The 25,073-nt window shown below is 34.1% G+C and overlaps 1 protein-coding gene across 2 annotated transcripts in view; it reads right to left on the bottom strand.

Annotated features, from left to right (window-relative positions):
- NBEAL1 (neurobeachin like 1) overlaps nucleotides 1-25,073 on the bottom strand; it is a 228,732-nt gene that overhangs the window by 113,765 nt on the left and 89,894 nt on the right. Inside the window, exons 9-16 of one of the 2 annotated variants that reach the window (XM_089915930.1) lie at nucleotides 20,445-20,530; nucleotides 16,878-17,184; nucleotides 15,235-15,341; nucleotides 7,902-7,988; nucleotides 5,715-5,798; nucleotides 2,490-2,588; nucleotides 1,819-2,399; nucleotides 309-441 (exon numbers count right to left, since the gene is read on the bottom strand). In XM_089915930.1, coding sequence (XP_089772056.1) covers nucleotides 309-441; nucleotides 1,819-2,399; nucleotides 2,490-2,588; nucleotides 5,715-5,798; nucleotides 7,902-7,988; nucleotides 15,235-15,341; nucleotides 16,878-17,184; nucleotides 20,445-20,530 — 1,484 coding nt within the window. The remainder of the gene's footprint in view (nucleotides 1-308; nucleotides 442-1,818; nucleotides 2,400-2,489; nucleotides 2,589-5,714; nucleotides 5,799-7,901; nucleotides 7,989-15,234; nucleotides 15,342-16,877; nucleotides 17,185-20,444; nucleotides 20,531-25,073) is intronic. The other variant, XM_089915931.1, reaches the window with a different exon arrangement.

Genomic DNA, 25,073 nt, shown 5'->3' on the forward strand with positions numbered 1-25,073 from the left:
GAAATGCATTGTTTTTTTAACAATTTCTGCTCTCATTTTAAATTGTAATTCAAAATCAAATTTGATTCTAGAAAACTTGAAAGAAATATAACATTTCAATCTAATTTTTTTAGCAGAAAAATGATTACCGCTGAGATTATGATAAATGGTATTAACTCCTTTATAGGTAAACTTCAACATGAATAGAACTTTAACATAAAATTAATCAACTCTCAACAAGAGATGATAACACCTGATGTACACACACCAAACGTGTTTTTTTAAAAGGAAAGAACCCAGAAGTTAGATGTGATGCCCTAAAGCCTTACCCAGAGGGAATCACAGAAACTGTGGTCAGGAAGCATAACTGTAGCATATTCTCTTTTCGTGCACACTGCCACAACCAACATACCTGAATGGGTAATAAAAGCTTCAAAACCCATGCCACTTCCTGTAAAAAAGCTAACAAAAGTATGTATTATCAGAACTTTTGAAGTCAGTTGTACAGTTTCATCATCACTGGGGCACACAAAACTGTAACTTCACCATGAATACCTTTACAAAACACACTGTGGCTTACATTCTACTGCCACACACCATCAATCCCACCTTGCCTCAAAGTTGATTTTTAAATCTTTTTTGGGCATAGCAGTTTAGTAAATTATAAAAGGTAGCCTTATACACAGAATGCCATTAGCAAACTCTAGCAAAACTATAAACTTTCAAATCTTCAAAATTCTTCCAAATAAGATTCAGAAAGAATGAATAAAGTCTTAAAAAATCACAAGGCATATTAAAATGTATTAGTTACTGAAGTAACTAAGTTTGGAAACACATAGGTTTTTCTGGTCTTTCATATAAATATATAGTAGCATCCTCAATAGAACAGAGAAATCACCATTCATTTTCAAGTTTACTATTCCTTTTTCCTCCACTTTTACAATAATTTTAAGAAGGAACTTTGTTTCCAAATTAGTTTCAGAACTTAACTAGCAAAATATTTGAGATATACAACTATTATTATGAAAGCAACAAAGCACTTATAATTAAACTGTGTACACCCTAAGGAGGAGAGGCTTCAGATAAATTGTTGTACATTTAAAAAGTAGATGCTTAGGACTTCCCTGGTGGCGCAGTGGTTAAGAATCCGCCTGCCAATGCAGGGGACACAGTTTTGAGTCCTGGTATGAGAAGATCCCACATGCCACAGAGCAACTAAGCCCGTGTACCGCAACTGTTAAGCCTGCGCTCTAGAGCCCCTGAGCCACAACTACTGAGCCCACGTGGCACAACTACTGAAGTCTGCACGCCTAGAGCCCGTGCTCCGCAACAAGAGAAGCCACTGCAATGAGAAGCCCGTGCACCACAATGAAGAGTAGCCCCCACTCGCTGCAACTAGAGAAAGCCCACGTGCAGCAACGAAGACCCAATGCAGCCATAAATAAATAAATAAATAAATAAATAAATAAATAAATAAATAAAATAAAATAAAATAGGGGCTTCCCTGGTGGTGCAGTGGTTGAGAGTCCGCCTGCCAATGCAGAGGACATGGGTTCGTGCCCCGGTCCGGGAAGATCCCACATGCCGCGGAGCAGCTGGGCCCATGAGACATGGCTGCTGAGCCTGCACGTCCGGAGCCTGTGCTCCGCAGCAGGAGAGGCCACAACAGTGAGAGGCCCACTACCACAAAATAAATAAATAAAAATAAAATAAAAGTTTTTTAAAAAAACGGTATTCGAGGAATAAAAAAATAGATGCTTAGAAAAACGTTTTCCTGTTTAAGACTCACAGCATATATTATGACAGTATTCATTTATATTCCATAACTTGTACCAGTACCTGTATAATTGTTTTCTTTTTCCTCCTTTGTTAGCATTGCCAAGAGTCAACTGGTCCTGATCTAAGCAAAACCAAGCATTGAAAGAAAAGGCAGACCCTGGCCATTTCTGTATGGAAGGCACAGAAATTCCTGCCATACTATGTGACAAATTAAAATACTGCAGTGCACTCTCTAGACTTTGTTTTCGGGCCATTGTCAGGATTGCTCGAGTTACAAGAGTGGTATAGGGGTGAATGTACTCGGATTCATCCACTCTCAACAATCTTAGTAGTTGACGGATTTCTTCTGAGCTCACTGACTGACTCCCCAGTGAACCATGGAGTGCAATCAAGTTCTCAGCACAAGTTCGATGGAGGGAAGAATGGGAATTAAGGGTTTCAATGATTCTAATTCCCATGTTTGCATTGACACAAGTAGTTCGACTTTGCCTATTAATACAACAAATTCTTTTCAGCCAATCAGAGATGAAGATTTGCAGGTCATGGGATTCTAGCTCTGGAAGCCACTGCATAAGAAGCAAGAGAGGCTGGACATTACTAATGCCCAAAATTCCAACTGAAGTGTGATCACCCTCTACAGCCTGTAAAGCAACATAAGAGACAAAAGGTTAGTTACCATCATTGATACAAAGATGATGGAACTTCTTCTAATAAAGCTAAAAAAAACTCACCATATTCATAAGTTCTTTAAGTAGTTCCAGTGGTGGCTGACCCAGTGATTTTAATACTTCAAACATATGTGTATAACCAATTCTTTCTTTAAATACTTCCTAAGAGAGGAGAAATCAATACATCAAAACAGATTTTCAAAGACTGAATTTGTTAGAATACTAAAAATGTTGAATAATACCCATTTAAGTTAATTAACAATATTAAAAAGATTATGAGTTCAATATTTCTGTTTTCTTAAGTCAGGTGTCTTCATCTTAAATATATTCCATATACCTTCTGGAATACAATGCTACAATAAAATACCAAAATGTAAAACAAATGGAATTAGCAAAGACTGTGTATTATAAAATTGTTATACTACTTGCAGATCCCTTTACTTTCTTCACTTGATTTGTTATTAGTACAATATTACTTGAAATCAAAACAAAAATGGAGAAAAAGTGAGGAGACTTTAGGAATAAAGGAGTCAGTAGCCTCAAAGAACTAGATTAAAGACTCCTGGCAATTTTGAGTAGTGGCCAAAAAACCTGGGTACGGTTTTCTCTCTGCTCTTTGTATTGAGTTGGCCAAAAAGTGCCTTCGGTTTTTAAGTAAAAATAAAAGACACATTTTTCATTTTCTTCAAGAACTTTACTGAACAATGTATTCACCCTTTTGTTCCACTACCTTCTGCCATTTTTCAGCCAACTTCATAATTCCATCTTCCCAAACTTTTTACCTTTTTGATTAAAGAACTCTTCCAAGTGCCTTTGACAGTCTTCTGGAGAATTGAAATTTTTTCCATTAAGACAATTTTGTAAAGACCTAAATAAATGGAAATCTGAAGGTGCAATGTCTGGTGAATACGGCAGATGAATTAGAACCTCCTAGCCAAGCTATAACAGTTTTTTCCTGGTCATCAAAGAAACATGTGGTCTTGTGTTATCCTGATGAAAGACTATGCATTTTCTGTTGACTAATTCCGGACGCTTTTTTGTCAGGTGCTGCTTTCAGTTGGTCTAATTGGGAGCAGTACTTGTTGGAATTAATCATTTGGTTTTCCGGAAGGAGCTCGTAATAGAGGACTCCCTTCCAATCCCACCATATACACAACCTCACCTTCTTTGGATGAAGACCGGCCTTTGGTGTGGTTGGTGGTGGTTCATTTCACTTGCCCCACAATCTCTTCCATTCCACATTGTTGTACAGTATCCACTTTTCATCACCCGTCACAATTTGTTTTAAAAATGGAACGTTTTCATTACGTTTAAGTAGAGAATCGCATGCGGAAATACGGTCAAGAAGGTTTTTTCGCTCAACTTATGTGGAGCTCAAACATCAAAGCAATTCACATAACCAAGTTGGTGCAAATGGTTTTCAACACTTGATTTGGATATTTTGAGTATATCAGCTATCTCCGGCGTATAACGTTGATTGTTCTCAATTAATGTCTCCATCTGATCACTATCAACTTCAACTGGTCTACCCAACCGTGGAGCATCAGCCAGCAAGAAATCTCCAGCACGAAACTTCACAAACCACTTTTGACACATTCGATCAGTCACAGCACCTTCTCCATACACTGCACAAACCCTTTTTTTGCATTTCGGTTGTGTTTTTACCTTTCTTGAAATAATAAAGCATAATATGCCGAAAATGTTGCTTTTGTTCTTCCATCTTCAATATTAAAATGGCTATACAAAAATTCACCAATTTTGTTAAGTCCTTTTTAAAATGCACTCTGATATGACAGGTGTCATACAATCTAGCAAAACTGTTTCAAATGAAGTTAAAGACAACTAAGTGCTACTAGAGCCATCTTATGGGAAAAAAATGAACGAACCTTTTGGCCAACCCAATATCTAAATGGTCTAAATTATCTGGAGCACGAAGTTCAATTTAATAAGCTCTAAGTCACACTTGGACTAGTGGGTACCAAAAGCCATAACGTAAAATGTAAAGAACACAAAAAAAACTAGCAATACTAAGTTGGTCCAGTAAGTTAGGCAAAAATATATACACTCATTATAAAATCAAAAGATTTAAACAAGTATGACTAGTTGTCTCTAGGAAGGGGAATTAGTTGACTGTGGGCCAAGGATAGGAAAAAAGTCTTTTTTCAAAAGGCATTTAAAAAAATAATCTTTCGAATTTTAAGCCATGCAACACATAACATAGTTTAAAAAATTATATTTAAAAAAGACCTGGACATCATTTCAGGTTTGAATTTCATAATACAGTATAGGCAATCCATTATATTCATAAACCAATTACTTAGAACTTAAAATAATTTTTTCCTTAAGTAACTATTATAAATGGAGATTAGACTTCCATGCCAGCCTGTGATAGTTGTAAAAGCCTATTCAGCAGGAATTTAACCATGAGTTATATATAGCAACATTTATAGGGAAAGTCAGTCTCCTAACAAAAACCAATAGAAAGTAAGAAATACAACTGAAAACATGGCTTAGGGAACAAGGAATAATTCATTTATTTCTGGTACTAAATGAACTATATTAGAAGTGGTGGATAGGAAGGTAAAATGGTAAAAATAATTATAGACACATACTTATTAAACACTTACCTTGAGCCTGGCACTCTGCTTACCATTTTACACAGATGATGTCACTAATCCTTAAAAGTACTCAGTGGGAAAACTACTAGCACAGAATCAGCATAAGTGGACTGCAGGGCAGAGTCAGTGGTAGTGAATGAGAAGGGAAAGAAAATCCTGAGGGTCAGTGACTACAAACAAAGAAGCAGAATTTCCAAGGCCATCTGGAAAAACAAGTCCCAAATTGACAGGGCTGTTCACATGTGAAAAATTTTCATATTCTAGATGGTCATAAACTGACCAAATAGTGAAAGAGTGATTATTTTATTAATGAAGAAAAATTATGATATAAAATTTAATTCTTTAAATGCGCTAATCAAATAATCACTTAAAATGATCCTTTCAACATTTCAACACCAGTGCTCTCTTCCCATTCGTTGACTGATGCTGTAAATCCCTAGAGCTTGCAGTCAGTCATCAATGCTTTAAATAATCCCAAAGTACTGCCCATAGGCATCTGTCTTTTAAATTATCAGCAAAGTGATTCCTACACAAAGATGAGATATTTTGTGAATTACTTCATGAGTGAAACCTTATGTATTTTATACTTTCATACATTACTTTGGGAATTATATAGTGAAAACAGGTATATCTATGATAACATTTTAGAGCTTGAGGACACATGTTTTACCTTAGCAGCTGGAGATTTGTGCATTACTGCTGTCAAAGCCTGAATTGTTGACACAGCCAAACAATCCAACTGTACCTGAAACACCTACCAGAGGAGGAAGAAAAGGTAAGAAATTAACAAGTGTGTTCAAGATTTGTATTCAGTTAGGAAGCCTTTCTTCTGAAAACCTCAAAAAAATATTTAACATGCAATACATTCCTCTTCCAATGAAATGGATCTCTGAAACACTAAAACCTGTAAGAAAAGTTACATACTTGACAGAAAATAAGCCATATGTCAAGAAGAATAAGGTTACATTCACTCATTATATTAAAATGCTTTGAGGAGGAAAAAACCCACCAAGCTTAAACATGCTTTTAAAAAGTAATGGACAATCTCAAGAGGAAGGGAGGGAGGGCTATCATGGGAAATTCTTGTATGTTTTAATTTTCCTTCAAAAATACACTTGAAACTTCCTAGGTTAAAATTTCATTAGCATGTATAATAAGATGTCTAAAACAGTCTTATCTATATAGTTTCCAAACCCTGTGTTATAAATGAAATGGTATGTGCATATATCTATCAATCACATTTGCAAACAATAACATACATCTATTTTTATATAAAATGCAGAAATTTGAGGCAGAACAGAAAATGAAATATGTATCTATAAGCACTGTCATGTTTTTGAGAAGGCACGCTTTAATGCCAGAAGTTGTAAGAAAAAATAAATACCAGCTCCATTTTGTCTATTTCTGTCTAAGCTTCATTATAAAGAAAAGATGTGTTAAATTTCAGGGCAGTACATTCATAGAAAAAGAAACAAAAACAAAAACAAAATAGAACATCAACAATGTAAAAAAACTGAACGTGAATGTTATATCAACAGACTTAGTCAACCATGAAAGCATAGTGTGAGGACTAGAAAGTTGTAAAAATTACCAGTCCCCCAAATCTGCTTTTGGTAATATATTACTATGACTTGAAGCTCGTTACCCCACAAATAGAATTTTCCTCTCTGCCTCCCACTAAAAATGATCTGAGTAAAGGGGGACTGATTAGATCTTTGTCATTGTGAGCTCAGCTCTATCATTTTCAGGCAAGTTATTTAAGCTGGTATCTTGGTTTTTGTTGATGTTGTTTGTTTATTAAACATTATTACATAAAATAAACATATTACATGTGTAATAAACATAATATGCATTAAACATTCTGCATACAGAATATCATACAACTAAGATTTTTTTCTTGACTTTATTGAAGAGGACTAGGCATCATAGTACCTATAATCAGGAATACTAATTGTCAACCTCTAAGAGATTATTATAACATTTTATAAATCTATATAAGAAGACTTTAAGAGGGACTAACACTTATATGGAAATCCAGAACGGTAGTCTGTAATTGATATTTGACATCCAGAAGAGAAAAGATTATCATGTCTCTTTTTATACCACAGCTCTATTTATACACCTGGACATTAAGATAATGCTAATAATATGTTAATAAAAGATATCACATAAGCTCTCTCACAAACATTCTGGGAAAGACAAATAACAAAGCAATTTTTATAGGTAGTTTTTGCCAAACTAATTGCCTAATGTATTGTGAAAAGCAAGATAAATTGTATATGTCTGCCTTATACCCGTGTAAAGGTGAGTTTTTAGAAAAGAAAAAAGTTAAATTTTATGCTAAATTAAGACTCAAAGAGCTCGGCATCTTCTTCCCTTCCTCCAAGATTTGGGTTGTCCATTGAATTATAATAATCATTTGTCAACAAGAGGCAAAGAATCAAGATATTAAAACTGATCAAACATATTCACGAACAAAGCCCTAAGGTCCCAATACACCACAATGCTTAGAAAAAGAAGCCCCCAAAATATGGAGTCATCACTAGGTGGACAGCACTGATATTGGGATTCCATTCCTGTACTTTATATTTCCTCAAACTGAAAAGAAGACACACACACATAGATGGAATCCTGTCGATCGATCGTTTATATCCCTCACCAAGATTTCAATATATTTATCTTTTAGATGAAAGCATTTATTTTTGAATTTTTAAACAATTTTCAAAAATAATTAATGAAGATTAGAAATAGATAATGTTTGTATACTTTAAAACATAAGAAGAAAAGTACAGGAATAGGTGCTCCCATTGACTGATTTTGGACTTCAGCTGAAACAAGATGCAGGCTTTGTAGATACCTGGTCCTCATTCATTTCTGTCAGTAATTTGTTGGCAAGGTCTTTCTCGTTCTTGTCTGCCACCTTACTGTTAGCATTTAAAAATAGCTGTTAAAAACAGAGACAAGAATAATGGAGAAAGAACATTAAATTGTTACCTATAAGCAGAAGTGAAGCTTAAATGGATTTCCAAATCTCTTGAAATAAATCCAAGAATCCACTCATGAAGTATACCACTCTTAAAATGACAATCAACTGTCTACTTTTTGGATTACTAACTAACATTAGTTCATAAACTATGTAATTAATTTATCATTTATTTCTCTCTGAAACTCAAAGTTACCAAAATAAGAAACAACAGCAATAATTAAATAATTATTAGGAATACTTAGTTAATATTCCTGAATTCTTAAAGAATCAGCAGGGAATGACTCATAGAAGAGAAGGAAACTGCTATTGAGACAGACTAAAGATACTGTAGTAAATAATGTATAGTAAGGGTTCTGCAGCCACATAGGTGTGTGAAATGCTATTAAACTAACTTTAAAAAGGGGTCTTTCTGGAAATGCTCCTCAGAGTCTCGAATATGCTAATGTGTACTTTGACAAGGGAGGTCAGTGTGTAGTATTTCCCAAATTTATCTGACCACACATTTTGTTAAAAATTCTGTTAACAGTATTCTCCAAAATTATCAAGAGTTGAGCATAATTTATATTACTTTGTACAGTAGAAAGATGGATTAGGATTACCTCTGACATACATTGAGACTGCCCTTTTCTGAAAGAGATGAAAGAATCAAGTAGTTTGGCTTACATAAATAAAACCCAGCATCCCAAAAGATTTCAGTCACAGTTTGGGCAAAGAGGAAAATAATTCAAATGAGAGTGAAAAGGGAGAGAAAGTTAGATTTATAAAGGGATTTATCAAGAGCATCCTAAGAAGGAAGTTCTTCTTAGGAACTACTATAATTTCAGAAATTGAAAACAAAAATCCAGTAATGTGCTGAAAAAATGCAATATAAAATAAAATGGATAATAGTAAGGTATGCAAGAGCATAAGTAACGCTAAACCTAAAAATAGATTAGTGTACGCAATACAGGCTTTGGAATCAGAAACCTGCATTTGAATCTTGGTTCTGCTACTTATAAGCTGTCTGGTTTTAAGAAAAACTACTTAAATTCTCCGAGTTTGTTTTCTCAGAAATGAAAAGAATAAGATATCATGAAATTGGCGTGCAGATTAAATGAGATAATCCATGTTAGGTTATTAGCCTAGAAACTGGCATACAACAAGGGTGAAATAAATGAAAGCTGGTATTATTATCATCAGCAAAGATTTTAAAATAGTAATATTCCATATTGTCTAGGTGCAATAACACAGGACTGCTCAAAACTGATGAAAGTAAAAATAAGTAAAGTCTTTCCAGAAAGCAATCCATATCAAGATTCTTTTAAAAAGTTCTTACTCTTTAAATCAGTAATTGTATTTCTAGGAATCTACTCAAAGAAACAGTCAGAAATTGACACTAAAATTTTGGAAAAGAAATGCTCACTTCAATTCTGTTTACAACAGCAAAAAATTAGAAACCAGTCAAGTATCAACATAATAGAATACGTTAATAAATTATGGTTCATCCATAGGTTGAAAGAGAAATCCTCAAATTTTCTGGTCTAAAGACCCCTTAACACTCTTTAAAAAATTACTGAGAACCCCAATGAACTGAACTTTTATTTATGTGGGTTACATCTATCAATATTTACCATATCAGAAATTAAAATCAAGGCGTTTAAAAACTATTTATTTATTCAAAAAATAACAATAAATCCATTACAAGTTTATATAAAAACATGTTTATGAAAAATAACTCTATTTTCCAAAATATACCTTAGTGAGGATGGCACTGCTTTTACATTTTTGCAAATCTCTTTAAACGTCTGACTTAAGATAAGACAGATGAACTCTCCTATCTGCTTTTTTTTTTTTTTTGCGGTACGCGGGCCTCTCACTGTGGTGGCCTCTGCCGTCGCGGAGCACAGGCTCCGGACGCGCAGGCTCAGCGGCCATGGCTCACAGCCCTAGCCGCTCCGCGGCATGTGGGATCTTCCCGGACTGGGGCACGAACCCGTGTCCCCTGCATCGGCAGGCGGACTCTCAACCACTGCGCCACCTGGGAAGTCCTCCTATCTGCTTTTGCGTTCAGACGTTTATAATGTTGTTTTGGTTACAGTTTAAGAAGAAAATTAACTTCAAAAAGAAATTTTGTTAAGATTAGACTTTGCAGACTCCCTAAAATGATCTTGGGGATCCCATACTTTGAGAACTACTGCGTTGAAATACTTGCAGTCATTAAAAGCAATCTTTTGAAAAATATATGATGGCATATGGAAAGACTCATGATATAACACAATTAAAAGCAGAATAAAAAAATATTCAGTAGTATTCCAATTTTGTAAAGGAAAATACATCCACATTAAAAATATATATGCAAATATTATGTATATTTTGCAATTTTAAACACTATATATATGCTTTGTAAAAAAATATTTTTATGCTTTTTTCCTCCAAAATCTCTATATTGATTGTGTATTGTTCTAGAAGATAAATAAATATCTATTTTTAAAAAAATGAAAAGAAACTTGCTCAAGGTCACTAAGACAATGTGTATAAATCCAGACAGGTTTGATTCCCAAAGTCAGGCTTTCAACTACACCATTTTGTCTATTCACTCCTAACACTCTTTTCCATAAAGTATCCCTTGGTTGCTCCTTTCATAAATTCTCATTCTTACTAAGACTGTCATGATGATAAATTTGTTGTAGTTGATTTTAAGGAGTAGATGTGGAGAAAAAAGAGAAGAAATTAAAGAAAACAAATCAAAGAAGATGAGCGACACCACAATATCAAAAGCTTTCCAGAATCTTATGACTTAAGTCCTCAATGGAACTTTATATATTTACAATATATTTTTGAAAAAATGATTTCAACTAGCAAAGTGCTGAAGTCCATGTAATGGTTTTGAATTCTACTCTTTGCTACTAGAAATTTGCTGTTATTTTCTTCACATTAATTCAAATATTTTTGAACAGCTTAAAAAAAACTTTCATTAACTCAAAGCATATCCCCCTTTCAAAGTTCAATATAGTAAAACAAAATAATTCTTAAATATTTAAAATTCATCATACCTATCATAAAAGTTAAATATATGATTTCATGGAACTGTATTTTAAATATGTTATAGTATGATGAAACTCATTTTGACAAGCCCAGAAGTCTTTACACAAATATTCAAGGAAATTAATGTGTACTTAAACTGGTAGGTGAATCTCATGCAAAAAGAAGGCATAGAAACTGCAACAGTCACCCTAAAGATTTCTGTGTAATTCATAAATTGTTTATGACACTTTAAGCGTTAGTTGATAAGGCTTCCAATGGGTCTGAATATTTAAATGAGGAATTGTCTTGATTCTGTATTACTATATAAAAGAGTAAATGATTCATTCCTTATTAACAAATAACAATTTAAACAGAAATCAATCATAGACATCTGTAGCATTCTATAACACATCTGGGAACTTAAGTTTTCACAAGATGCCAAACATTTTTATATATTCATAAATCATATCACCTCTCTCCATCAAACATGTTTGTATATACAGTAAATAAAACCTATAATTCTCTTATATTTAGTGCACAGAAACATTTTTTTCTACTGACTAAACAGTGACCTTAAGTACCAGTAATACAGTTACAAAACTACATATAACAATGAACTTAGGGTCAGAATACCTGGGTAAGAAATCCTACCTCCATCATGTATTAGTGTTAAACCCTGGGCTAATCACTTAATCTCTTAGGACACATTTCCTCATTTCTATAATAAAAGAGTTGGGCAGTTTATTTCAAAGTTTCCCCCTTGTTTTTATTATTTTAAAATTTTTTTATTAAATCATCTTAACTAATTTATTATACTTTTTAATAAGTTTATTTATTTATTTTATTTTTGGCTGCGTTGGGTCTTCGTTGCTGCACGCAGGCTTTTCTCTGGTTGCAGTGAGCAGAGGCTACTCTTCAGTGCGGTGCACGGGCTCTGGGCGTGCGGGTTTCAGTAACTGTGGCATGTGGGCTCAGTAGTTGTGGGACACGGGCTTAGTTGCTCCACGCATGTGGGATCTTCCTGGACCAGGGGTCGAACCCATGTCCCCTGCATTGGCAGGCAGCTTCTTAACCACTGTGCCACCAGCGAAGGCCCCCCCCCTTGTTTTTAAAACTTAATGAGTCCAGATGTGGCACATATATACAATGGAATATTACTCGGCCATAAAAAGGAACGAAACTGAGTTATCTGTAGTGAGGCAGATGGACCTAGAGACTGTCATTCAGAGTGAAGTAAGTCAGAAAGAGAAAAACAAATACCATATGCTAACACATATATATGGAATCTGAAAAAAAAAAAAGGTCATGAAGAACCTAGGGGCAAGACGGGAATAAAGATGCAGACCTACTAGAGAATGAACTTGAGGATACGGGGAGGTGGAAGGGTAAGCTGGGACAAAGTGAGAGAGTGGCATGGACATATATACACTACCAAACGTAAAATAGATAGCTAGTAGGAAGCAGCCGCATAGCACAGGGAGATCAACTCAGTGCTTTGTGACCACCTAGAGGGGTGGGATAGGGAGGGTGGGAGGGAGGGAGATGCAAGAGGGAGAGATATGGGGACATATGTATATGTATAACTGATTCACTTCGTTATAAAGCAGAAACTAACACACTATTGTAAAGCTATTATACTCCAATAACGATGTTAAAAAAAAAAAAAAACAATGAGTCTAAAGTTTAGTGAGGAATCTACAGGGAGTCTGACTAGAATATTCCACAAATAAAGACTACTGCCAGGAGAGAAGGCTCAGGTCCCAAAGCCTAGCTTTCCCCTCTGAAATGGGTTTCTTCTCTACCATTTCCTGTTTCAAAACAAAATGTGATAAGTGGTAACAAATAATTAAATTTTAAAATGGTATGACTACCAGCAAGTTTCTAGATCTAAATGATAAGAAACTTTGGCTTATAACATAGAAGAAAGAGTAAATATTAGCTCACCATCATGACAGCTATGTCAAACGGTTCTGTATTTTTAAAAAAGATACTGTTGACCATGATATGATAGAGATTTTTAATTATGTCTTAGTTTCATATATGCACATGTGAGATCTTGCCTTTATTACTGAAGTTGTCTTTATAACTGATAAACCCACGCTGAATTTTTACAACAAACAGAAGGTTTTATAAACATTTCTCTTATGCTGCTTTCACCTCCCTAGGATTTCTTTCCCAAGAATGATTTTTAAAAGGCAGACAGAGAGATCTTGACTCTACAGTTGTAATTTGGTACTTTTGTTGACTTCATAAATATTCATTATGACTTACTTTATCAATATATTATTTCCTATTTTATGCTATTCTTCACAATTTTACTATAAGTTAAGCAATATAGTGACATAAATGTTTTCAAGGATACCCCTCCTAACAGAGTGGAAAAATTCAAGGAGCTGACGTTAAAATTCTTATTCTGGAATATTCTCACAGAATCAGAAGGGACCCCCAGTATTTTTCAACAGGGAATTCATGAAAGGAATATTTCAAAGAGAAAGGTAAAAGCTCTTTGAAGTAGTTTTACTTTCAAAGGCTTCTCAAGAAGGTTTCTGGTGCCATCTTGAAATTTATGGAAACATATAATAATCAGAGATATTAGTTATTATGTACTTACACACAAATCTGCTACAAGTGTAAATTAGTAAAAACTTTTAAAAATAAGCAAATTGGAAGTATACATCAAGAACCTTAATAGTATTTTTATTTTTCTACTTTTCTACATTTTCCACTTATAAGTTTACACACAATGTTCCCTACTTAAAAAAATTTATGCCCTTTGATCTAATAATTGTACTAGAAATAGAATTCTGTTCTATGAAACTTTAAAGAGTTATGTAATCACAAACAAAATTGGAAACAAATTAAGAATTTACCAATAGGGAATAGTTAAGTAATCTATGGTACATCCACTCAATATAATAACATGTAAATATTAAAATCATAACACATGAAAATGCTAATGAAATAATCTTAAGTGAAACAAAAGTGCAAAAACATATGCCATCAAATGCTCATACTAAATTTTAACAATGCATAACAAAAAAGACTTTGAAACTTAACAACAAAAAAGCTAAAAAACCCAATTAAAAAATGCACCAAGGACTTGAATAGACATTTCTCTAAAGATGATACATAAATGGCCAGTAAGCACATGAAAAGATGCTCAGCATCACTAATCATTAGAGAAAAGCGAATCAAACTACAATGAGATACCACCTCACATCCATTGAGATGGCTACTATCAAAAAAAGAGAAGAGGAAGAAGAGGAGGAGGAGGAAGAAGGAGAAGAGGAGGAGGAAGAGGGAGAAGAGGAAGGGGAAGAGGAAGAGGAGGAAGAGGAAGAAGAAGGACGAGAAGGAGAAGAAGAAGAAGAAGAAGAAAACAAGTGTTGATAAGAATGTGGAGAAACTGGAACCTTTGTGCACTGTTGGTGGCAATGTAAAATGGTGCAGCTACTATGGAAAACAGTAAGGTGGTTCCTCAAAAAATTAAAAATTTAATTACTATATGATCCAGCAAACCCACTTCTGGATATATACCGAAAAGAATTTAAAGTAGGGTCTTAAAAATAAATAAATAAATAAAGTAGGGTCTTGAAGAGATATTTGTATACTCATGTTCATAGCAACATTATCCATGATAGCCAAAAGGTAGAATCAACACAAGAGTCCATCAACAGATGAATGAATAAACAAAATGTAGTATATACATATGTATACATACATTGAGATACTATTCAGTCTTAAAAAGAAAGGAAATTCTGCAATATGCTACAACATGGATGAATCTTGTGGATATTATGCTGAATGAAATAAGCCAGTCACAAAAAATCAAACACTGTACAATTCCACCTATACGAGGTACTTAGAGTAGCAAAATCACAGAGACAGCAAGAACAGTAGTTGCCAAGGGCTGAACAGAGAGGAGAATGTAGAGTTGTTTAATGGACATAGAGCTTTAGTTTTACAAGATGAAGAGTTATGGGGGATGGATGGTGGTAATGGTTGTGACAACAACGTGAATGTATTTAATACCACTGAACTGTATACTTAAAAATGATTAAGATGGTAAATTTTACGTTACGTGTATTTTACCACAATAAAAAAATTAGTTATAGTTATGCTCAAAATAGAATCAAAACATAAACAAAATAACCACTTCTTAAAATCAAAGACAACAATAATAGTAATAATAGAAAAATACCTTGCAGTTCTGTAGCAGTCGTATGAGATGTTCAAAGCAATTACTGTTAAGAAAAATAGCCTGAAGAACAGGCCTATCTCTGCAGTCTAACATGGCTGTAATGGTATCTAGGAAATTAAAAACAAAACTTCCATTAATAAAGTGGAAAATCTGGGATCACAGAAACATTCACTCTAGCCATATACTTAATTTAGGCTTTTTGGCTAACAAACAGATGTAAATTAATAGGAAATAATAAAGAGGGGGAATAGAAAACAAAACCTGTACTTATTACTTGATAAGAAAAGTGAAAAAAAAATGTGAACATTTTTATACTTTATTATTAAAAATATTTATTTTTTTTTATATATAAGAATGATATATATTTCCCAGAGATTTACTTAGGTGTTCTTCCATTATAACTTAAGTGTAATAAACTGTGGTTCCCAACTTGCTATGAATAAGCAACACTTGGTTATGTCTGGCAACATTGTCTCATTTCTATAGTATAAAATTAACATATGGCTATCATGAAAATGAGACTTAGGTAATTAATCCATTGGTGATGATGCTTTGGTCTTGTTTCCTACTGAAAGGATGTCCCCACTCAGAAATCAAGGGACATTTGACATAGGTAATATGCAAGTTCATAATAAAAAAGAAGTCCATTCAATGTAGACTCAAATTTCCTTATAAACTTATAATTTATAATAATTATAAAACGTGACATGTTATAACATATAAAAGAATAGAAACTATATAAGATGAATCTTATTTTCCTACAAAAACACTATTGTTATGAATCATTAAGTTTCACTGAGATTTTGATGTCCAATATTTTTAAATTGGACACCACACACATACCCACACAAACATTTTTTAAAGTCTCTAGGGCTATACAACAAACCATTAATGTTGGTTATGTCGGGTGGCAGGATACAAAAACTTTTTTTCACTTATCTGAATTTTCTAGTTTAGCTATAATGAAAATATTTTACTTCTATAAAAAGGAACTCTCAGTTAATAATATTAGTATCTATCAATCTAACAGGAGTACAAAAAGAAATCACGTATATTGGTGAAGGAGCTTGCAGGGAGGCGGGAGATGGGGAGAGAGAGAAAGAAGCACAGAATGACACAAAACAACCAACACAGAGAGGGAAAGAAAAACAAGACACATACACACAGAGGATCTGAGGAATCAAAACAAAACAAGAAACCAGAAACCCTCAAAAGGAAGGACATACTGAAGTGATTTCTACAGAGATGTATTAGAAGCACATAAAAAATTGATCGTATGTGACTCTTTGCGATAGGTTAGAAACTACAAATGGCACTTTCTGAAAATTTACTTTTCCTAGAATTTCAAAATCACAGCTGATTTACTTTTGAACATTGATGCTTTTAGTGGATTACAACTTTCAAAAGAGAATATAGAGGCTCGATTTTGTCACTGTTAAAGCAAATATGTGAAAGACAAATCAATTCCATATTATTTTGAAGTCAAATCTAAATAGTCACACAATATCTGAATTAAACAATCAATATTTTCTATACAATAGCCTTGAATTCTAAATGAAAATGGAGAATATAAAGGTAAAAAAAAAAACAAACAAACTAGATTCAGAGAAAACTGAATATAATAAACTTCATCTAATACTCACTCAGCATTTTGATCTGTAGAGCTATGAACCGGCTTTCCCACAGTCTGGACCTCCTTTGATTAGGTAAAGCTGAATGATCTGAATTTAGCAATTTAAAATAGTTCTCCAAAATAGTGCTGGTTTCCACTTGACGCTGATCAGAGCTGCTAGTGAGAAGGATATGTACCACCTCTGTAAGGCACTTCAGAGTAAGTTCTACCTTCCTACCCACTTCTTCAGGATTTCCGTCCTCCCAAGAATCGCAATCGGCCAAAACTCTCATGAGAACCTCCATGGTGGCTGGAGAAATTGCTTGCAAAGCATTCCTCTGAAACATGAGAGACTAAAATTGAAACCCAAATCTAACAGAAGTGCTGTATGTTTGCAAAAACAAAGAGAATTTAATAAATCTGCAGACAACTTTTTCTTTATCAATCAACATTGAAAAAATTTTACACAGATACTTTGACAGACACCGCTGGTGTTTTACATATATTAGGTCTTCATTTCTTCACTAATAGAATTCTGATTTTATTCAGATAGTCATCTGCCCATGTAGAAAACTTACTTATCACCCTCCCTTGTAGCTAGGGGTAGCCATGTGACATAGTTTTGGTCAAGAATATATGCCAGTAGACCATGAAAAGGATATCACTTTACAAATAAAAAAGGGAAGGATCCTTTGCTCTTGGCTTTTTCACCCTTTGCTTGCCTGAAATGCAGACAAGAAGCTTGGAGCCACCTTTATATCATGAGGAAACAAGCCCCAGAATTAAAGTAGCAGGCTACAGAGCAGAACAGGAACACAAGGACCTTAGTCCCTGATGATATCATTGAGTTGCTGTGCTATCCCAGAACTGCCTGCATCTGGATTTCTTATGCAAGAATAAAAATAAACACATCGATTTGGCCAAGCCTCTCTCAGGTTTTCTGTTGGTTATAGCAAATGACATATATCATTTATATCATATTATCCCAAATAATATAGATATATAAGAGGACTGGCTTGGCTCTGATTCTACAAATATATTTCTGAAACTCTAAGTAACTGGTAGCTATTTGAGGTGATCCATTAAGCTTGAAATAAATATGTTGCCCTAAATTGTTAAATTCATAAATAATAAATCAGAGTATAATTATGTAAAATCATCTGAAAGTAGTAACACTTAGGCCATTCGGACTGATTATCAATATGATAAATAATATCAATAATAACAAGTGCTACTATGGAAGAAATTGCTGATGGCCCATCCAAGATCAATTTTCCTCTTCTTCCTTATTAACAGAGCCCCTGATGTTTTTGCTGGACACATGGCTACCAGGAATAAACATTACATTTCCTAACCTCCCCTGCTGTTAAGAAGGCTGAGGAAACAAGTTTTATCAAATTTTTTATCTGAACATATTTGCAACTTTGCAGCTATCTGATGGAGTTTGGCAAATGAGATACCGTCAGCTTTTCAGTATCTCCTTCAAAGATAATTGGCACCTGCCATTTGTCTTCTTCTTCACCTCCCCCTCCATCTATGTGCCCAAAATGTAGACAGGGTGGCCAAAACTCTAGAAGCTCTTTTGTACCACAAGAAATAATAGTAAGGATAACAAATTGACATTCAAAAGGTACCTGAGTCCCTGAAGAGGTTAGAGCCACCAGATTAACTCTGGACTGCTTACAGCTATTTTTTTTTTTAAACAAAAGAAAAAAGGTAAACTTCTAACTTAAGCTACTAGAACTTCAGTATTTACTGCTACTTTCAAGGAATCATAAATCTGATACCCCTGTGATATACTTCATTCTTATAAGCACAGGCATATATGTAAGTGTTTTACATATATTATGTGTCATTTGGTCCTTATGACTGCCCTATAAGTGTTACTATTTCCACATTACAAATAGAGAAACTAAACAAATGTAAACAGTTTATCCAAGGTCACACAACTAGTTATAAATGACATAGGATTCAAACCTATGTCAGTCTGGCTCCAGAGCCCCTGCTCTTAACATAGCACAAAACAGCATAAATATGCCAGTGGGAAGCCAGGCATGATGCTTTGGAAAGGGAGACCAATCACTGGACTTTTTTGACTCTGTGACAAAGCCATTATTATGCCTTTAACTATTCATCTAAATACCCTTGTACTGAGGCTATATTCAACAGCCTTCTGATTTCAATATATTTGTAACTATAGCTATGACCTGATTATAAGGATTCTGAGTATTTTCAGTACATAAAATAATAAATTGGGCTTCCAACCTATTTGATTTCCATGTGAGTTTTAATAACTGGAGGTCTCTCAGGGCTCGATTACCCCAGGCCCTAACAAGAACAAGTCTGGGTATATTCAAAAAGGGAACAGGATCCAACCAGCTTCGGCATCAGTCAAAAACAATGTCATTTCCAATTTTACTCATGTACACTTATTTATTCTTAGTAGTGGAGAAATGATGGAAATTGGGAGGTACTGAAGCAAAAGGATATTAGCTAATAAAGGAAGGTGACAAAGCAAACAAACTGAAAAACAGGATTCTGGTCACCATCCCTCTCGCTACAGAGACTCTTATCTTCTACTAGAGTGCAGAGGAGAGGGCAAGGTGGCCCACTAGGAAACCCAAGCAGTATTATTAGCAATACCTGTGATTTTTGTCATCAATAGAAATCATATACATGTTCATGTATTATAGTTGTTGTAGTGTCTTGAAACATCATTTACCCTCATCTCTTCTTTGAAATTACATTAGTCACTAGACTTGCTGCTGTATTTTTTTATTTGATGTGTTATAAAGAAGCACATTACTATGTTACAAACTTGTTCTGTTAATATTTTAGTAACTGCATTTCAGTATAGTTTCCTTTGTGATCATATGTATTTTATTTTAGGCATGTGAAAACATTCTGACAAGGGGCTATATCAGACTGCCAAAGGGGTATGTGATATAAAATGTGTTAGAAACCTCTGATCTAAACTGTGTGGCTAAACAAAACAAGTAGAATATTCCTTCTGAACTATAATCCTGTTTTCAACTAGTAGTTAGATTCAAAGTTTACTACAGACAGCTTTTAAGATGTTCAATTTAAATAAATAAATAAAATTACTAGAACTTCTTTCTTATAAATAATTTTAAAACTAGTTCAGTTTGTTGAAAAATGCATATAAGCCATGTATATATGCATTTAATAAGTAAAAACAGACAGCAGAGTGACTAAATTCATATGTCTTAGGAAATCAAATGGCTAGAGTTTTATTTCATCAAATGAACTAACAGGGATGACTATCCTCTATATTCTAAAGTAAGAACTGGAAGCTGAAAGTTAATACAACTAAGAACTTCAAATACCAAGAACTGTTAAATCTAGTCATTTATGCAGTAATTTTATTGTTAATGCTAATATTATTACTTAGGTTTTTTGGAACTTAATAAATAAAAGAAGTAAGTAAATTAAGTTTTAAACAAGATCTAAACTCAAAAAAATATTTGTATGGTTCATGAAAATTTTAAAGACACAAAGAATTCATTAAATAATCTACGGAAAACTTTTTGTAATGTTTACTATAGTTTCATAGGTTAACTTTCAACATGTTCCTCACCTGCCCACCAGCTACAATGGCTCCAAAGAGATGCAATAAGCAACACTTAAGACTTTCCTTGAGATGCTCACTTTCTTGAAAACATTCTGTGAATATAATACACAAAATAAATAAATAAGGTTTCTCTTTCACAGTATGACTGATCTCTAAGGAATGTCTGACACAGAAACATCAGAAACGATTTGTGTAGCTGATTCACTTTGCTGCACAGTAGAAGCTAACACAACATTGTAAAGCAACTATACTCCAGTAAAAATTAATTATAAGAAACAAAACAAAACAGAACAAAATTTAAAAAAAGATTTGTGAAAGGCTAAAATTTGTTAAAAGGCAAAGTTAACATGCATTTTTTTTCATAGGAAAGGAAAAGAGAAACCATCAATCAGGGAGCATTTTAGATACTTTCTTTTTATGTTACCTCATTTAATTCTCATAATACTCCATACGAGGATGATATTTTGCCCCCATTTATAAATGAGCAAATGGAAGGTCAAAATTTAATACGGTGCCTAAAGTCATCCAGTTACTAAGTGACAGAGCTACAAATTAACCCAAATCTGCAATAAAACTAGACGTCTTTTTACTACTAGAACTACTGCTTATTAGTATAACTATTATTATTCAATTATAAAATTGAAAGAGTTAGATAAAAAGATCTCCTGGGTCCACTCCAGGGCCAATATTCTAAAGTTCTAGTACCAATAGTAACCTTTCTTTTAACATAATTTTATTGTTTTTAAAAGGTTATACAGGGCTTCCCTGGTGGCGCAGTGGTTGAGAGTCCGCCTGCCGATGCGGGGGACACGGGTTCATGCCCCGGTCCGGGAGGATCCCGCATGCCGCAGAGCGGCTAGGCCCGTGGGCCGTGGCCGCTGGGCCTGCGCGTCCGGAGCCTGTGCTGCGCTGCGGGAGAGGCCACAGCAGTGAGAGGCCCGCGAACCGAAAAAAAAAAAGGTTATACATGCACATTACACAGAAAATTTTAAACAGCATAAAAGAACTGACAAGGAAAAGCAAGTTTCCCTCTAACCTATTCCTCAATCCACCTTGCTCTCCACACCTTAAAAAAAAAAAAAAAGCAAAAAAGCTCTACATATATTATTGCATTATGTTTTTTTGCTTAATACATTATGCTTAATACATTCTGGGCATTATTACATCTTAACATATACATCTGCATTATTCATCAGTAGTGGAATGACTAGAGAGCATTTCACTACAATGACGTACCTTAATTTACTTAACCAGTTCTCTACTGATAAACATTTATACTTTTCCATTTTCTTTTGATACTACTAACAATCCAGTAATGAATATCCTTTTGCATACATCATTACACACAAAGACAAGATAATAACAATAGAATTATATGCAATTTTTATACATAAGAAACATTACCAAAAAAACAATTTTGAGTTAAAGTGTATTGATAGAAATTTACATTTAAAAAATTAAGTCATTCCAGCTATGCTGGAATAACTGTCACTACACATGTTTTCCTGCTATAAATAACTAGAAAATTGGAAAAAATAGGCTCTAGAGATTTTTAGGTTCTAGAAGTTGTCCTTCTATTGTGAAACACAAGAGAAGGAAAGCAAAGTAAACCCAAGGATCACCTCAGCTTTTGGTTTGTAGACATTTTCTGAACAAATGCAGAGAAAAGGGGAACCCTAAAAGAACATGGCTATTTGCTGAGTTAGGAGACAGATAAAAAGTTTGGGGAGGCCTAGGCAACTGGAATTTGTAAAGCAGTACTTGAATGGAGGAAGCTCTACATACAGAGAAAGCAATCCAGAAATATGCAAAGGGCTCACTTTGAGTCCAAGTACCAGTCCTAAATTATAGTATGAAATCCCACAAGACAGGCAAAAACCTACCAAGAAGTTGTAAACTGAAATTTCAGATTTCACACAGATGATAGAGTTCTATTCAGCCACAGAGGACATACAGAAAACAAATTCTAATCATAAGATTGCTGGAGTGTCAGATACTATACTAGTATCTGACAAAACAGGCAAGGAATATCACCAAGGCAAGGCAAAGAATATTACCATGGATACGAAGGGACATTTCATTATCAAAAAACAGGTCATGAAGATAAGGCTTTTCAAAAAATTTGCAATAGTTTATTTTAAAGACTTTACAACTACAAGTACTTGGGATAAATATTTGGGGATAAATTAACAAAATATGTGCACAATCTATGTGCTGAAAACTATGTAATACTGGTTAAAGAAATAAACATACAAATAAACAATGAGATATATCAGATTCATGAATTGGAAGTCTCAATATTCTTAAGGTGGCAATTCTCCTCAAATGGTTCCATAGATTCAATACAATCCCAATCAAAATCCCAGCAAGCTTTTTTGTAACAATACTAAAAAATGGATTCTAAAATATATATAAAAATGCAAATGATCCAGAATAATGAAAACAATTTGAAAAGGAAGAACAAAGTTGGAGGTCTTAATGACTTCAGGACTTAGTATAAAGTCACAATAATCAATACAGCGTGGTAACAGCATAAAGGTAAACATGTGAAACAAAAAAGAGAATCCAGAAGTCAACCCATGTTTTATGGTCAACAGATTTTTGATAAATGTGCCAAGGTAACTCAATGGAAGAAAGAAGAGCTTTTTCAACAAATGTTGCTGGAACAATAATGAAAAACGTTATGCTAGATAGAAAATACTAACTCAAAACAGGTAATTGATCTAATAGAAGAAAACGTAAGAGAAAACCTTCATGACCTTGAGGTAACCAAGATTTCTTCGGTAAGGCACAAAAACCACAGATCATAAAAAAAATTTTATAAATTAGATTCCATTAATATTTAAAGCTTCTGTGTTTTAAAAGACTCAATTAAATGAAAATGCAAATTGAATAGGATAAAATGATCTTCGTGATCAAGTGTGGAATAATTTTAGCATCAAAAACTATAACCTGATTTTAACATTGAATAAATAAAAGTTGAGTCCACAGTGATACACAAAAAAGAGAGAAATAAAACTTATATGCCCCACTAAAAGTAACTATTATTTGAACTCATTTTGAAAACAGACAGTAAAAGGGAAAGATTTAAGTACTGTATCCAGCCTTTTTGGGAACAGCTGTAGTTTATCCCCAGTTGATGAGGGAAAATTCTTTTTTACAGAATACAACAGCTGATAGAACTGTAAGGATAGAATCTGAAGGCCACAATATTGCAACCCTCAATAAAATAACTGATCCAGGCAAGTATCATCAATGGATGCAAAATATTAGGTGAAAAAATGTTGAAAAATATGATATTCACCCTATGCCACAGTATCATTCCAAGGATATCTTGCAAAAGGAAAAACATCTTTACAATTGAAAATTTTCACTATCACTACTGTGAATACTGATTAACAAAGGGTAGGAAAAATCCTTTCTCCTTCTCTATAGGAAAATGGACCAAGAATTATATTTCTGGAAATCTGACAAATGTGGACCATCAATGAGTGACAAATGAGTTACCAGGCAACATTGCTCATGGTAAAAATGGCCCTTGATCTGGACTACGAAGACTATGATAACTATAAAATAACCTTGGGCTTCCCTGATTGCAACGTGTAATTTAGGCATTTCCCTTCCCAGGATGTGGAAATTACATTCATCGGTTACTATAAGCTATACATGCCTTCTATGGGATACCATACTTCAAAGCCAGAGTGGCTCACACACCCACCAATTTGGTTTCATACCCTCACTTAGAAAACCCAAGAAAAGCCCTTGGAATGTTCTGAGATCTCCTCCTGAAAAGAAACACCTACACTGTTCCATTGGCATGCTGGGTTTCCTACTGTGGACATGTGAGTTTGATTATCTAGCTGAAGGCAGTATCACTACTGGTGGTCAAGCAAAGTGGGCACTGCAATCATCTTCACCAAGCAATCAAACAAAGGACTATTTCGTTAGCAGACATTTGGTCCTGTCCAAAATGTCCATAAGATATTTGGTCCATGCCAAAAAGTCCTTGACATTTGGCCCTACCCAAAATCATGTGGCATGAACCAAATATGCTCATTTGGATAGGAGCAAATTTCAAGGACCTTTTGGCATAGCCAAGTGTCTTACGGACATTTGGGACAGGACCAAATATCAAGGATCTTTTGGCATGGACCAAATGTCATATATATTTTGGACAGGACCAACTGCCCTTCCAGGGACTATTTGTCTTATTTTATTTCTTAGAAAAAAAAAAAAAAAAGGAGTGACAGAATTAAAGCAAATATGGCAAAACGGCAAAATGTTAAGATCTGACCAATTTGAGTGGGAAACACAAGGTGTTCCTTTTATATTCTGCAAAATTTTCTACATTCTTAAAATATGGCAAAATCATTTCTTTAAAGAAAGAAAGCTAGAGTCCATATAGGTCATACAAACAGGGACCAATTCTCTCAAGTTTATTTTCCGTAAAAATTCTAAAGTTTTAAGATATACTACTGTCATTAAAACATTCAGCTCTTCTCAAAAGAAAAACACTTTGAGAACAATGAATTAAATAAAACCAAGAAGAATAATCACAACAAAACATGAATCAAGTACTCCAGTAATAGTTTCTTAGAATCTTTATCTTATAAAAACACAAAGCTGAATCAAGGT

The sequence above is a fragment of the Delphinapterus leucas genome, chromosome 8 (assembly GCF_059928025.1).
Source record: "Delphinapterus leucas isolate spDelLeu-1000000601 "Yukka" chromosome 8, BTC_Dleu_Yukka2, whole genome shotgun sequence".
Taxonomy (NCBI): domain Eukaryota; kingdom Metazoa; phylum Chordata; class Mammalia; order Artiodactyla; family Monodontidae; genus Delphinapterus; species Delphinapterus leucas.